Source organism: Echiichthys vipera (genome assembly GCF_963691815.1).
Source record: "Echiichthys vipera genome assembly, chromosome: 8".
NCBI classification, from domain to species: Eukaryota; Metazoa; Chordata; class Actinopteri; order Perciformes; family Trachinidae; genus Echiichthys; species Echiichthys vipera.
Genome location: NC_139833.1, coordinates 21,281,640 through 21,298,470, shown reverse-complemented (window position 1 = coordinate 21,298,470; position 16,831 = coordinate 21,281,640). Strand labels below are relative to the sequence as shown.

Below are 16,831 nucleotides of genomic sequence, written 5' to 3'. Positions count from 1 at the left end.
TGTAAATCATAAATAAGTCATCGAGTGTGGTCTATACCTACTCTGTAAAGTGTCCTGAGATAACTTTTGTTATGATTTGGCACTATAAAAAAAATCTAATTGAATATAATGCTGTGGGTATACATTCAGTCATTCATATGTTATTGCATATCTTACTGAAGCCTGTAAGAATGTGTGAAGCCTCGGATTGAGACAGTTCCTATAAATACATACAGAGCCTGTTCATACAGAGCTGGCTCTCTGTCACCTTGACCTAGCTGTTTCATCAAACTTTACAACTACCTTAAAATTAAGGATTAGATTTAAACCACTTTTTAGACATCAGTTTAGTTTTGAACTAAATCTAGATTAAATTTATTATTTTTCTCTTGCACCAAAACTCCAAATTAAACATTTTTCCAGTATTAACTAATAAGTTAGACTTGAGGAAGTTTTAAAACGGCTGCCTGTTTGAGATGGTTTAAGATGCTGCTGAATTTCTCTCAAGACATGGTTCAGCAGGGAAACTCCAATGGAGCTGAACAGGAAGATTGGACCAGCTGTCAATCACGGCAGTGAGAGAAATGCAGCTGTTCCAACAATGCTCCAACATTTATTATATTTTGAGACTGATTGGCGTTTGGCAAACAATTTCTTGGTGCATTTCCGCCAACTCGTGTGGAGTGTGGATCAGAATATCTAATACTTACAGTATTCAAATGCTCCAACTCCTGTTGGCCTTGAGTCTTTATACAGTACCATTGGATGTTTCCATAGAGTGGATGGGGACCTGTTCGACTTACATTTACTCCACTGTCTGTTGAATTGCCTCATTGGGCTAACTTGCTGACTTTTATCTAGCTCAAACAATGTCAATCAAAACATTTTGTTAAGAAATACAAAGCAGCTGAAAGTTGGTCTAACATCTTGGTCCAACAAGCAAGCATCTCCATATTGATTAAACACCTAATTTGGGTTTACATCAATAAACTTAGGTTAACTAAACATATTATAATTTTTTAATTGTGCAACAGAGCTTAAAATCGGGATTTACTCATTTAAACCTAGTTTTGCTAAACTCCGATTGGAACTAATCTTAGATCGAGTTAACCCTTGTTGGTGCAACCCATCCTCAATACTTGAAAAGTGTTCATTTTAAAAATAAAAAAGGGTGTTAAAATCAGAGACCCTTGAGGCAGCAGTGAGAAATCAGTGATGGAAACATGACAGAAATAGCTGTAAAACAAGGCTTACCTCAAAGTCAAAATTCAGCTGGACGACAAGTTCCTGTTGTAGATCTGTTTTCACTGAATGGTGATAAGTCCGTGTGGGATTCAAAGAATTGTGCCCCAGAGTGATACATGGAGTGAAAAGAAAATCTTAATTACACTGTGCCACTCAACATACCTAAAATTCTTCCTGGAATTATGCCATGGGTCTGCATGTTAGTAACGGAGGGATGTGTCTAACAACAAGTTCATTTAAAAAGAATCCCAACACATGACCAAACTCTGCTGCCCTGAAGTGTTGTGTGTTTACACGCACATTATGTAATTTTCTGCCTCTAGGGCTCTCTTAATCAAAACATTAACACAAGAAGTAGTTTAGTGATGTCATGAAGCAGCATGGGATGATGGGATTTATTGGCTTCATTGCAGTCAGCTTCTCCGGGTTAGGATTCCTTCAGTTTTCAAACCGAGAAAACCTGTAAAAACACAGAATAAAGCAGTTTAAAATCCACTTTTCTCTGACACGGTTTACCTCGTTGGCAGAGAAGCTGTCAGCTGAGTTGTCGCTTACGTTTGCTCGGATTGTTTCTCTGATAACTTCAAATCCAGACATCTGATGACTAAAATCCTTCATCCGGCTCAAGTATAGTTTTAAAATCACAAATATCTACAAAGTCTATCTTAAAAATGTCGTTCAAAACAGGATAAAAAGTACACCTATGAAGCTGCTGGCAGACAACAATGACGCTGACACATGCGCAACAGGGCTATGACGTCACTGGTAGGCCCTTACCTTGAATAAAATGCCACATTTCTCTGGTTTGAACATTGTTAGAAACATTTGGGATAAATGTAAATATATGACATACAGTAGGTCTAGTCCTTTTTCTGATATTTTTCCATGCAGAATGCAGATTACTTAATACTGAAAACGTTAGTTGCAGCCCTAGATTCAAAACACCTAATTTAAGGAGGTTGAAAACAAATTGTTCATTTATTTTTCAACAGGTTTCAGATTCTCGAGACAGGGGGACCCCTAACAGCTATAAAAAGCAGAAACAGCTGTTAGTGCTTGTGGCCTGCAGGTGGTACAAGTATCAACATTGCATCAGCTTATTTTCCTTGCCAGTAGATGGCGCTCATTGGTACATAAACTGCTGCTATTGCTTATTTTGCCTGTTAGTGGCAAGCTGGGGTCTGAAACTCCTCGCTCTGCAGTTATTTATTTTTGTCATTCATTCTCAGAAGTCTCCAGATCGTAACTGTCTTACCTTATTGTTACCATCTTGTGTCATTAACCTCACCTTCCTGTCTGTCTGTCTGTCTGTCTGTTGTCCCTGTGTTTATCTATCCATTTTTAAACCGGGAAACCTCCCTCTACATGGATTGGCTACGTAGGGCTGTGGAGGTGTTTGAGGCAGATTTAATTTTCCAAGATATAATGTTGTTGTTTCTGTTGTTAAAAAACCCTGCGTCCTTCCATGTGAGCATGTTCACAACATGCTGTACGTTTCCCTCTGAGAGTTTTTAAAGTTTGTCTCGTCCTCAGTTTCTTTGTCTTGTCTGCTTCTCTTTGTCCTTCCTCCCTCCCTTCCCACTGTTATTCCTTTCCTTATCTCCCTCCCTCCCTCCCTCCCTCTCTGTCTGTCTTTGCTGTCTGTTTCCCTCCTTGTGTGTCTGTCTTGCTGTCGGAGGTGTGGTCCAGAGAAAGCTACTATGAGAGACTGTGGAAGGTAGAGGTTACAATACTGTTGTGCTAGATATTAGCTCAAATGTCTAAGAGGGGAAACTGTTCAACTTTCAGCAGCTTCATCACAGCAAATCACCAGAAACCAAGAGAAGAAACAAGGCTGTGGGTTCACCAAGCACTTCTGTTTTTAGCTACTAGTGCCAGCATAGGTATAGAAAAGAATAGAGACCAGTAGCTCCCCTCTATTTAAGTCTGTTCCTTTTTGCAGCAGTCAGAAGAAGCTCGGATTCAAGTCTTGAAATATTTTACACTACACTTGTTTTGACCTTTTCATTGCAATACTAAAAGAAAACAGTGCTTGAAATAGAGGTCTTTGGTGAACGTGCATCCATAACACACTTTGTACATACCTGCATCATCTAACCAGAGATCTCAGTCCAGGAATATAACATGTTTTATACCTGTAGTCCCTGGATGTCAGTGTTTGTAACATAGGGACAGTAGCTCAACTAACAGCTTGCTGGACTTGCAGCCCAGTGGGTGTTCCCTGTTTTGATTGACAGCTAACCCAGCCACACAAACAGCTCCAAGGGGTTTGTGTGTTGATTGTCTGAATGACCCGGTGTCCCTTCTTCTAACGTTCAGTTTGATTAAAAGAGGAACAAGCAACCTAACTGATTTTATCCCCCCTCCACTCCGTCTTTCTATTTCTCTCTCCTCTCTTCACCTCTGTCCTCTCTGTGTCTCTGTCTGTCTGTAGCCTAGTAGACCAGGCTATCCTAGTCCTCGCTCCAGTGAAGGGTTTTATCCCAGTCCTCAACATCCGGGACACTACCAGGTATGCAGACAAACTCCACTGACTACTGTTTTTCTATGGCTGTACTTTTTATATAGTTACATAGCTTTAATTCGGATAAAACTCATTTTAGAAAAATATGTGCTACTACCATTCTGTCACAGTTTAGGGTTGCAGTAAGGCAAGACAACTGTATTTGTATCACATCACGTGTTGACTTAAAGGGGTAGTCACATATTTTGCTTCGCCGTTCAAGTTTACATGGGGGACTGAAGCAGTTTCAAGACTCCGTTGCCAAAAACAGTAATCTCTTCTCACAGAGTTGCTTGTCTGCCACTGCCTCATTCGGTTTGTGTGACTTTGGTGTTTTAAAGGGTTAGGAACTAAGAAAAGTAACAAACTAACTAATCGATCAAGGCAGCAGTAGACTAGAAACTCCTGTAAAATTACTGATTTTGTCGCTGGAGTCTGGTGGCTTTGATGAGAGAAAAGAAGTGCTTCAGCCCCCCCCCCCTCCCCGTGTAGAGAATAGAAAGTTTATTTTAAGAAGAACGACAAAGTTGAAAACATTGACTAACTGTGTGTCTTCTTCTCTGGTCCTCCCTCCCTGGATCAGATGGCAGGGTACCCCGGCCCTCACACCCTCCCCTCGGTGCCCAGCGCTCTGTACCCCTCACAAGCTGCAATGCTGGACACGCACCACGCGCACACGCACCCCCGCCACCACGTCCACACACACTCGCACGCACAGCTACTTCCCCATCAGCACGGACATGACATGGCACTCTGGGGCTCTGTGATGGAGGTAAGAGACCTTATTTCACACTCGCATATACATTTATGCACACACAGGTAAGTCATGACAGAACTGAAACACACACAGAATTATGCTCTTTGTTATGGACACAACAGGCTCTCACAATTGTTCAGAAATAATAAAGTCTTAAAAAGAAGAGAAGAGAAGTCCAGCTCTGCCTGGTTAAATATTATTAAGATCCTTATTACTTTCTGGACATTTTTGTTGGTTGGAGATATTCGACAAAATCTGCCCACCAGCAGGAAATGCATTTGTTGCCTGGCAGCCTTAATGATGTATTTACACCGCCCGCGTTTCGTGTACAAAGTCAATGCAATGACTCCAAAAAATTGCGTGATGTCGTGCTGTGAATGAGATCCTGCATAGCAAAGCCCTGAAAAATCCGAACTCCATTCAGAATAATATTATTTTAAAACATCTTTGCTTACAAACCTGACAAAGCATGAATTCAACTTTTTCCAAATCTGCATCAGGATGTAGTTATTTCAGCATCCTTTTGATCTGTTTAATGCAATTAAATCACAGCTAAACCTGAACCTCAAGTAATGCTGGAAGAGGCACTCATCCAGAAGTCACGTTACTTCCTGGAGAAGGTGAGCTGTGAGCCTACGAGTGATGTTATGAGCCCAGACACATAGACGTTTGGTTTTCTAGAAAAGTTGCTGGTGCTTACAGCTCTACACTGGCGCAATAAACACAAGTGATCACAATGTGATCCTGAAATTATTTACTCGCCGGTTTTGAACACGATATAAGAGACCAATCACTCTGTGAGGAAGTATTGTAAATGATAAAGGACCACCTGTATAACTGTAGATATTTACCAAAGGCTCATTGAAACACGTTATTTTCAGTGTGTGTCCATCATCTCAGTTCAGCCTCTCATCAGTCTGGTGTATGTGTCTGTCTGTCCTCTGTGTTGGTGTGCATGTCTGTTGCTATGCTCGACTTTTGTTGCATGCTTGTATTTGTGTGTGTGCGTGTTTGTGTGTGTGTAGGACAGGGCACTAGACATGCAGCAGTGTGTAGGCCAGCAGTGCCTGTTAATGGAGGAACAGCTGATGATACAACAGCAGCAGATGGAGGAGGACCAGAGGTGGCTGGAGCAGGAGGAAAGGCTGCTGGTAACACACGCAGTACACACACTGGAAAATACAATTATGCACAGACACGCATACTAAAGACGTCACGGTACATTTAACTTTCGTTTGATACACTGAACTCTGTTAGCCGCTTCATACTGATACTGTGAAAATGTACTCAACAAAATAAACCTATTTGTATTTCCAAGGCATGTTTTTGCAGGTTAAATATGAGACCATTGAGATTGTTTTAATGCTACTTCAAATAAAATAAACATGAACATTTCACTGCAGAGAAGTAGAAGATAGGGAAATCGCTTCATTTTAAGACCCTTTTCATCCTGGTGGTGGTGGTGGTGGTGCTGGTGTTGTGCATGGTACATTGTGTTATTGTAGTGCAAAGCTTTCAGTTGCCAATTTTTGACTTGTCAGTTGTGTTGTTGAGCTATTTTTATTTCGGTTCCATGATGCATGCTGTTGTGTGTTAAGGAAATGTGTTGATGGACTCTCTGAAATACATCCTCATTAAGGACAAATGTTAAATGTGAAAAAATGATTTGATGCCTGAGCTAATTAGATCTCAAATCACTTCAGTCATTATTAAGACCAGAGTAATGAATCCAGGGACACTGATATTCGTCCTCAGCTGCAATGTGTTTGAAATTAAACAGAGCTGGGATTCTAGCCTGTTGAAGTGTACTAGAGCAGCATATTGACACTTAACATTTGTAATGCTGCGGTCACACTAAGAGCTAAGTGAGGCTAGCTACGTTGGAAGTTAATATATTTACATTAGTTGTCTCCCTCAGAGAGTTTGAAATACCAAGGATTTATGTTTGTTTTTTTTGTTCAATCAACTGGATTTGATTGAAGTACTGTTATGCACAGCCGGCACCTTCTTGTGACCTAACATATAGTTGCTCTCAGCTTCAAATTTCTCCTAAACCGGCACATTCCTATAGCAATTCAAAACCAACTTCATTTGGTTACATTGTTTCCAAAAACCTTATTAAATGGGATGTGTGATTTTCAACACATGTCTTTAGTTCTGCATGCATTGCATGCAAAATTTGAGGCTATCAACAACAAAACTCCAGACTGCAAACTCTGACCACAAGTCCATTATTTTCACTTAAAAAAAAATTCTTAATCACATTTTTTTCAAAACTCTTGAGCACAAATTGCTTCATTTAGCACACTTTGTTCACCTGGAAAACTCTGCCCCAATCTCATTTCAAAGTGGTCGCACTCACGTCTCACCTGTTCAAACTCAGTCTGCAAGTAAATATGGTTTTGAGTGCAGTGTGTCATTTTGCAATAGATTTGTTATGTTCAAAATGGTTAAATTGAGTTACTGTTACAGGAAACGTGTTTAAAGGATTTGGTAAAAATTGGTATTTGCTCTTTCCTGTTCTTCACATTCTAACGAATTACAGCAGCATTTACAGAAACACCCCTCCTTATGTTAACAGTGCCGTGCCAACTGGTTGTGAGCAACAGTTCACTCATTATGACTGACTTAGTATTCTAGTAAAACTCACACACGCAAAGAAAAATGCTGACAGAGCCAGTCTGAGAATATTATTTCTGATGGAGACACCCTCTGACATAAAGTAGGATGAATGTGTAGGATGCCTATTTTCGTGAACACTGATAGAAGGAGCTGTCTGGGATTTTTTGTGAGTTTTATTGTTTGTGTATGAGAGAGAAAGAGAGAGTTTGTAGGCAGGTGTGGCCTGTGTGAATTCCAGGCTAATGATAGGTTTAGACAATCTGACAGCCCAGTCAACAGTCTCTGACCCACAACCACTAACTGAACTGACAACACACAGGATTACTGAAGTGTGTGTGTGTGTGTGTGTGTGTGTGTGTGTGTGTGTGTGTGTGTGTGTGTGTGTGTGTGTGTGTGTGTGTGTGTGTGTGTGTGTGTGTGTGTGTGTGTGTGTGTGTGTGTGTGTGTGTGTGTGTGTGTGTGTGTGTGTGTGTGTGTGTGTGTGTGTGTGTGTGTGTGTGTGTGTGTGTGTGTGTGTGTGTGTGTAACACTGTCACTTCAGGGAGGGGCGAGTGAGAGGGTTGTTTGGGGTGGTTTGGGAAAGAAGGGTTGGCAGCGTGCTCCATCCCTCCTCCTCCTCTCCTTTCCTCTCTCCATGCGTCAGAGTCAGATATAAGTGTGCTGGAGGCAGGAAGCTGGAGTTGAATTTTGAATTCTTGTCTTGATGAAACTGCTGGCACAGAGAGTAGCAGACAGACAGAAAAGCACTCAGTCACAGGCAGACAGAGCTACAGAGAGAGATACAGCACAGACACAACACCTCGAACAACTCATCACGCAACTTTGATGAACTCAATGGCAATGCTGGTCTTCAAGTCCTGTCTTGGAAAACTGGTAGGCCTGGACGGATGTGAGAGTATTCTGTGTGTGTGTGTAGAGGTGTTTGTGTGTGGTTTTATTTTAGCGATGTTGCAATTCTGGGGGTTAAAAGTCAGTGTGAAAAGATAGTTGTGCTTCGATTGGAAAATTATTGTTTGTGTGTAGGAAGAAAAGTCCTGCAGCTCTGTACAGTATGACCATTGTTTTTATTTGAAGTTTGCTGCAGGGAGACAGTGTGGACGCGTACGTGCATAGAGAGAGAGATTTTTAATGTGAGCTTCACTGCTGTGATTCACTCATTCATCACTCACTCACTCATCAGGCGCATCAGAGTTTGAACTGTCACTCATTTACTGAAAGCAGGATGCTTATTGTCATGTATTTACACGGTAAAATGTCTGGAAAATTCTTAGGCGACTAACACTCATATGTTTTTATCTGTCTGTGGATAGACTGAGTTTTTCCACAAAGAATCTTCTTGTTTACTCATATAAGTTTCATGGAAATGAGTCATTCAGCATGAAAAAAGAAAAAACACTAATCAACTAAAGAAATCTCAGTTGAATAAGACCAAAACGACCTATTAGTGGACTGATGAGGCAGCCCTAAGTAACTTAAATTAAAAAATCTTACAGTGCCTATAGAAAGTCATGATACCTTTTTGAAATAGTCTCTTTTTTTGTTTTACAGCCTGTAATGATAAAACGTAAAAAATGTATATATATTTACACATTTTGCCTTCCAACATTCAAGTGAATGTTTTTTTTCCAAATTTCTGAAAATTAATAAAAAATGAAAAACTAGAATAGCAGGGTTGGAAAGTGATGAGTCCCCAGATTTAACACTTTGTGGAGGCACCGTTTGCTTTAATTACATCCATCAGTCTGTTTGGATTTGTCTCTACCTGCTTTGTGCACCTAGATTGGGCAATATTTCCCCATTCTTCCTTACAGAACTGTTTGAGTTCAGTCAAATTCAGTGGTGAACGGTGATGGACAGCACTCTTGAAGTCCATCCACAGATGTTGGGGGGGCTCTGACTGGGCAACTCTAGGACATTCACCTTCCTGTCCTTTAGCCACTGTGTTGTTTTTATGGAGGTGTGTTTTGGGTCGCTGTCATGCAATCGATTTCAGAAGAATATCACAACTTTATAAAGGCACTGCAAGTGAATCAGTAAATCAACTGGCTTAAGAAACAGAGTCCTACAACAGCATGTGATGTAGAGCACAGGGCAAGCCATGAAAGGGTACTTGTCTCGGGGAATACCCCGGCAGTCACAATCCAGGACAGCCTGTAAAGGCACAAACAGAAAAGTGATGTGACCTGTTGCATAACTGTGAATACTTTGAACTAAATAGAACAAAAGTTAATTCCTGTTGATGTATTAAGATATCAGTCTTATGATGTTTGTGTTTATGTGTGTGCGTGTCTGTGTGTCTGTGTGTGTGTGTGTGTGTGTGTGTAGAAACCCGACTCAAGAAGCTCTAGAGGGAGTCTGGACAGAGAAGACGTTGGACTCCAACCACCGGTAGGTTCCAGCTGTTTCCTGTCTCCATCCATCTCTCTGTTCATTTGTGGTATTGACGCATGCAGCGGGAAAATAACTCCTGAATGAACTGCACTTCACGTCTCACTTTCACTGTCACGCACGCTCGTGACCATTTGCCTCTCCCATTGCATTTAAAAGGATGTTCTTTTTCTGAACAGTTTGGGTTTTTAAGAGAGGAGGGGGTCTGATGAAGACGAATGGCAGTATGTGTTTGTTTTGATTAGAGCGGAGGAGATTGATACCGGGACAGGAAGTGACCTGTCGGGGGGGTGGGGTCAGCAACGAGGGGTCAATGGATTCCCACATCACCAGTTATTTATAGAGCAAGTCGCCATCTTTATTCATCTGTGTCCCAGCGTTGCTCACAGAAACTGCTAGAAAGTGTAGTAGTGTAGTCTGCTCTGCTCAAGTCGGTCAATCAGTAACTACACATGCAGAGAGTCAAAAGCACCATTAGATGAAAAACACATTGGGCCTAAAAGTATGTGTCACTTTAACAGGATGTTGTTTTCATCTTGTTTGCCAACATCGGCAGTCTTAAAGGGATGGTTCTGATATTTTGAAGTGGGGTTGCACTGGTTAACTTTACCGAGAACAAATTTGGAATCTCAGAGCAGAACGCAGGGCTGTACGTCGATGTCTGTTATGTTCCTGATGGACCAGATTTATATTTCTGTGTCTGTAATTCATCTCTCTGCTTTTCCTCCTCCTCCCATTGAATGGCTGTGGTTTGTGGTGGTAAAATCTCCCGTATTTGTGTGTGTGTGTGTGTGTGTGTATTTTTGGGTGTTGGTGGTTGTCAGCCAACAACTCTGATGGCTTTTGAGGCTCTCTGCACTGTTTTCTCACACAGAAAAAACAAAGAGTCAGTAATAATACAACAAAGTAAATATATAATATAACATGTCTGGCAGCACAACCAACAAATCATAAAGACGTGCTGGATGTTTTGTCTGGTTTTGAAAGTGCAGCACTAACAAAGGAAGGTTTTTTTTTCTCATCCCTGTGTAGCTAGACAGAATCTTTTTGTTAACACAAGTAACACAGACCACACACCACTGAAAACAGAAACAGATCCTCAACCGGAGACAGCTCGCTGTGTTTTAAGTACAAATTGAGACAGGCGTGTCATGTAACAAGTAAATTACATTGGATTCTCTACATTTTTTTGGTTTTCTGTGAAGCTTTTGATTACTTGTGTGACTGAACACTGAGCTAACCCAATGTTGTGTTTGTTTGTTTGCGCAGACAGGAAACCAGCACATATACCAGCCCGTTGGCAAGCCAGGTAATAGACAGGCCTGTAAGCGTCTGTAATTACACACAATAACTATTGTTTTATTCTATAGTATGCCACCCACACATATACCATGGCACATTATGTATACCGTAAAATGCAAACAGACACTGACACACACACACAGTCGGTGCGTGCGTGCGTGCGTGCGTGCGTGCGTGCGTGTGTGTGTGTGTGCATTTTACAGTCTGATTCTGATTATGAACTCTGCAGACACAGACAACATGTCCAGCTCAATATGTTATGCGTTTTAAGCGTAACTATGCAGTTGAATAGAGAGAAATAGAAAAACATTCAGGTTAAAATAGTTTTACAGTTGGGATATTCTGAAGGACGACGGTTAAAATTTATGTAAGTGTACTTAAAAACCCCTTTTCTTCAGTTTTCATCATTCAGTGGTTTATTGTTGTAAAGCTGAAATGAGAGGTTGATTAGTCAGTCTAGAGAGAATTAAAGGAATACTCAAAATGACCATTTGTACACCGATCCCTCCCTGAGTGTTGCCTTGAATTCATGAAGAAAACTTTGTTTTTGTTGCATGTGTCCACGGTGAACAGAGAATCAAATTGTTACACATGGACATTTTGCAGGTAAAGTATTCCTTTAATTGGCAATCATTTTTGATAATGGAGTAATCAGATGTTTAATAAAGCAAAAAAAAAAGTGCTAACTGCTTCTCAGATGTGAATATTTACTAGTTTTCTGTGTTAAGTATATCATTTTGAATTGTTGGACAGACAAAACAAGGCTTCAGTGATTGTTTAAAGATTTGAACTGCCAATGAAAATGAAGGTTCAGCTGCAGGCTCACACTGATGCTGGTGCTGATATGAATCAGTTGCTGGGCTACTTTGCCCGCTCTTAAAGAGCTGCTGAAGAATGCAAAAGCACAAATTGTCCAGAATGTGTGTGTATGAGACTGAAAAAATGAATTCTCACTTTGACATGTTGTTGTGTTTCCTGCAGAGCATGCAGCTCCTCCAAAGAAACCCCCTCGACCCGGGGCCCAGAGCCAAGTGGGCAGTCTGGCCTGTCTGAATACTGCAGACAGTTACAACGATGGAGTCAAGGTACACATACAGAAACAAACACATGCTAATAAAAAAGACAAACACATACAAATAGACACAGAGAAGGACACAATTAACAAATATACAGGTTGCATGTTTTTAATGCCTTAATATTTTCCTTTTCTTTTCCTTTGGCTGCTCCCTCTGTCTCTCTCTCTCTCTCCTCCTCTTCCTCCTACACCCTGCCTTACTGTTGACCTCTAGCCCTGGCGGGTAAGCAGCACACTGTCTGTGTGTGTTTACTGTGCGTCTCGTTTGCTAGTTGATCACACCCACATTCATTTAATTCCTTCTTCCATCACTTCTTTGATTTCTCTGCGCAATAAATCAAATTCTGCAATTTTTTTCATATAAACACTTTCAGGGTTCTTGTTTCTACATTTCCTTCAATACTGACATCCGAATGGCCGTAGTCGTGTTTGTTGTCTTATACTAACAATGTTTAACCCTCTATCATATGGAATGCCTGTAAACTCAATATTTAATAGATAAATACATTTTCCTTTAAAATAAATCCTGAAATAATTAAATGAGTCACCGTAGTTCAATAAATAAATAGGTATTTTATTGTTTTTTTTTTCAAAGGAATGCCTTTATTTCTTTAATTCAACTTTAATTTTATAATGTCAAATTATTTCACACTATTTATTTCCATTTCTTACGTTCAAATGAATGGGGCTTGGTTATCTCACAGAGGTAACCCTTTGAAAAACATGATTTTTAAAATAGAAACCTAAGTATGTATCTATTTATTTATTTATTGAACTGTGTTGACTGATATTTGTTTCCTCATTTATTTATCTCAGGATTTATTTCATAGGCATATTTTTTTCCTTATTCATATAATATTGACTTAAGTCGCATCCCATACTATCACAGTGGAAATTATTTTGTGTAATGTAATGTGTACAAGGTTCCAAGCTGTAGTGTTTTGACAGCGGAGGTGACTGATGGAGGGAGGAGTGGGTAAAGGGTGACTGAGAGGAGAGTAAAAAAAATGTAGAAAGCAAAAACTGATTTAGAGGCAGATTAAAGTCTTTTGAAAGTATTCAGATAATTGAAGGTTCAGTGATGTCAGATTAAAATTAACAAATGAATTAGGTCTAGTTATACCACTGTGTTACTGCCATCTAGTGGCTACACACAACAACATGTGTCATAAATCTAAATAACCTTCCCACATTCATTCATTCATTCATAACCACCTCATTTACATGTGTGCTAGTTTGTTCCTTGTAAAGTTACATTGCTCTCCCCTTCATCTCAACCTGTTTATCCACTCTGCTCTTTAAAAAGCAGCGGTTGTGTGTGTCACGGTTTACCATCAGACGTGCAGAGGCTCGGAAGCTCCTTAGTTAAACAAAGCCATGATTCATGTGCATCTCATGCAGGATTCGTACACAGGCTCATATATTTTGTTCATATATATCTTGTTTTCTGTGTGCCGTTGCTGGGTCTCCCTCAGATGATCCAGTCAGCATGTCACTCATTGCTACTCATTTGTGGTTCAGCTGCAGCCCCAAGAGATAAGCCCGCCCCCCACCGCCAACCTGGACCGCTCCAACGACAAGGTGTACGAGAACGTGACAGGATTGGTCAAAGCTGTGATTGAGATGTCGAGCAAGATTCAGCCAGCGCCTCCAGAGGAATACGTTCCCATGGTGAAGGTAACCGCGTTTATATCACGCCTCAGCTGCTTCTGACTTCATCGCTTCTCTGAATTTTCTATTTTGTTCTCTTGCGCTGAAAACATTGACCTTAAAGGTGAAGTCAGTGATTCTAATCCAATACACTTTTTGCAGAGTTCAGTAGAGCCCGACCGATATGGGATTTTTGAGACTGAAACCAATTTTAGGCGGCTGAATTTATGAGAAAATAGATGTAAAAAGACTTTTTTTATGTGGATTTTGCACCAATATGACTCTGCAAAGGCATCCAGGCTGTTTCCTAAAATGAATAACTTTATTAAAGAATATATAACATTATTATACATTATACATACAGTGTGGTAAATGATCAACCAATTCTAGATATAAAAAGGAACACTGAAAATAAAGAATAAATAACAATGAAATGAATGGCTATATAAACATCATGTTTAGTACCAGTCACTTGCTGTGTTATCTTCCCCTGCCCACTGTGACTCCCTTTAATGAAATGACGCTGTTCAGCTCTACTGAGGCCTGGATTTTGATACTTCTTCTTCCCAGGGGATCATTTAGGATTCATGTGTCACTCAGACTCTACAGATCTGCCCTTTAACCTCACTAGATTTAGTAATTGAGGTCTCCTGGGGTCCCTTTGGCTTATACATTTATTTTATTTATCCACACTGATTATCTCTAACTGTACAGGAAATATTCAACTCTAAACAACTCCAGTTTACTGTCACTTCATCACAGTAAACTGTTTCCAATCCTTCCAATCTGAGCAGTGCGGCCTGTGTCTGTGTTTCAGGATGTGGGTCTGGCATTAAGGACGTTATTGGCCACAGTGGATGAAACTCTACCGCAACTTCCAGCCAGTACGCATAGAGAGGTAACAACACACTCACTTATATTTTCTTCTCAGCAATCAAATCACACTTGTGTTGAATGATATTCAATGCTGTATTTTTTCTCCAACAGATCGAGATGGCTCAGAAGCTTCTGAACTCTGACTTGGCAGAGCTGATTGGGAAGATGAAATTAGCCCAACAATATGTGATGACCAGGTAAGTTCAATTATTATCATTACAATAGATAAAGATCGGTTTCAGTGCCTTACGTTGGAAGACGCCATGAAGTTTCCATGTTCCTTATTAACATAGCATTTAAAGGCACTAATATGTACAGTTAAAAAAAATGAAATAGAAAGTTTGGTCAGTGTGTAGAAAAATGTCATCAAACCAGAAAACTGCGGCTCACGTGTTCAACTGGGGCCGTGGTTCGTATTGTGAACACTTCTCTATAAGTGATGCATGCACGTTTGTTCTCTGTCCCAGTCTCCAGCAGGACTACAAGAAGCAGATGTTGACGGCAGCTCACGCTCTTGCAGTCGATGCCAAGAACCTGTTGGATGTCATCGACCAATCGCGGCTCAAGATGATGTCCCAGTCCCGCCCTCACTAGCCGCAGGAGAGCTGAGCTGATCAACAGGAACGGGTCTGTTATTTGAGAGGCAGGCGGCATCATTCTTGGATACTGTTAGTGGAGGATTAAAGAGACGATGATGCGCAAGCGTTATTGGAGCCGACTGCTTTACATCAGCAGTCTGTGAAGAATCGTGAGATGTTGAATCCCGTGAGCTGAAGTTGGCTCTCCACCACTGTGACTTTGGTAAAACGCAAGGACAGAGCATAAAACACCTTCTGAATCAGGGACTCGGCAGCTTCTCTCTCTTTGGACTGTAATATAATGATGAGAGGAAGGGTGATGGTTTTTTTAACTGTGGACCTGAGACAACCCCGGGTTTACAAGCCTCTGACAGAAACACTATCATGGGAGCGTTTGGACATCGTATGGATTAGCGGGATATCACTGAAGTAAAGTAAAGGCATCATGATCTGACTGCGTCTGATCTGCAACATATCTGCATGAAACTTCACCGTGGGAATGGACTCAGCCAGCAGCCACGTCACTTTGTTGACATTGTGTGTAGTGCACTTATCCTCCACGTCACCATGGATTCTGTTGAATGGGCAGACCACGTGTTCTCTGTGCAGCTCTGGTCATGTGCAGCGCTTTCAGCGGATGCTTCGTTCACAGTAAAGGTGGTAAAGAGGTTTGGTTTTGGAGAAGCAGCCTCCAACGCTCCTCCCGTTTGTGTCTCCTCATCCGTTCCCATCTTCCCTCCGTCTCACCAGGTTTTATTTATAGACTCAGAAATTGCAGAGGAGGAGACGGAGGGAGAGACAGGCATTGAAACTTCTGTTGCCTTGAAATAAGAACACACTTTCTTCCTCTTTTTTTATCTCTACTTTGCTCACTTTTCTTTCGTTCGGTTTTCCACTGGTCCGCTCCTCTGTGAAGTCTTCCTCAGCTCCTCTTGAGCTGGTTTTAAAGACTCCAAATGTGAAGAATCCAACTCTGTCTGAACAAACGCAGCAGATAGGAAACTCCCTAATCGCACTCAGTTTAGTCTAACTCTTTTGATCTGCTGCTGGCTCCATGTTTTTTTTTGTTGTTGTTGTTTCAGCAGTCACAATCTTCTTCCTGCAGAAAAGGGTTTGTGACTTTGCAGATATTCAGTCCCAGCAGTGACTGTGAGGAACAGAAAATAGAAGGTGGATTTTGAGGATTCAGTTTCAGTGACTGGATACTTACTGTTCTTCCTGGAGGAAGAGAATCATCAATCACGTCTCAGACGGAACCTGTTTCTCCTCACCTGGTGTTATGCCTTGAACTGTCCCCTCACTAGTTTCTGTCAGGTGTAACTCTTCAAATATGTCCCTCCTAACAACAGTCCCCAGGGAAAACACACACACAAACACACACATGAAATGTGGAGCCACACGACTGGGACTTGTCTTGCAGACACAAAACACTGAACTGAGAAAACAGCAGATCACACGTGTCTTTGTTAATAGTGACATACTGCTATATGAAATATACAGGTGACTGTACTGGTATAGCATGATATACTGGTATGGAGAAGAGCATATTTGCACAGCACCAAAAAAAACCACACTTTTAACCCTGTTTTACCCAGATTTGATTTCCAGGTTCAGCCAGCAATGAAACGATCAAATATCTGGGTGTTATGGGGATTAAAAAAAATAATCAAAAACAATCTATTTTATCTTGTCGTTGTGTAAATCTGCTCATGTTGGTATATTGTAAGCTATACTGGTGAGAATCACTGGTGAATTGTACAGAACTAGTTCTAGTAAACACTGGTTTTTATTTTGTCTTCTCGGCTCAATCAGCCATCTTGTCAAATAGGAGGAGGAAAAAAAACAATGAAATAAAA

The 16,831-nt window shown here is 40.8% G+C and overlaps 1 protein-coding gene across 4 annotated transcripts in view; it reads left to right on the top strand.

The window, feature by feature from the left end:
* The window catches only part of LOC310950727 (focal adhesion kinase 1-like), a 72,123-nt gene extending 55,297 nt beyond the window's left edge, over nucleotides 1–16,826 (top strand). Inside the window, exons 24-34 of one of the 4 annotated variants that reach the window (XM_083918681.1) lie at nucleotides 3,659–3,736; nucleotides 4,311–4,499; nucleotides 5,510–5,635; nucleotides 9,432–9,494; nucleotides 10,764–10,803; nucleotides 11,370–11,402; nucleotides 11,778–11,881; nucleotides 13,393–13,548; nucleotides 14,339–14,419; nucleotides 14,509–14,594; nucleotides 14,865–16,825. In XM_083918681.1, coding sequence (XP_083774807.1) covers nucleotides 3,659–3,736; nucleotides 4,311–4,499; nucleotides 5,510–5,635; nucleotides 9,432–9,494; nucleotides 10,764–10,803; nucleotides 11,370–11,402; nucleotides 11,778–11,881; nucleotides 13,393–13,548; nucleotides 14,339–14,419; nucleotides 14,509–14,594; nucleotides 14,865–14,991 — 1,083 coding nt within the window. In that variant the 3' untranslated portion in view covers nucleotides 14,992–16,825. Of the gene's footprint in view, nucleotides 1–3,658; nucleotides 3,737–4,310; nucleotides 4,500–5,509; nucleotides 5,636–9,431; nucleotides 9,495–10,763; nucleotides 10,804–11,369; nucleotides 11,403–11,777; nucleotides 11,882–13,392; nucleotides 13,549–14,338; nucleotides 14,420–14,508; nucleotides 14,595–14,864 lie in introns of all 4 variants that reach the window. The other 3 variants (XM_083918682.1, XM_083918683.1, XM_083918684.1) reach the window with 3 other exon arrangements.
* Nucleotides 16,827–16,831: the final 5 nt, after the last annotated feature.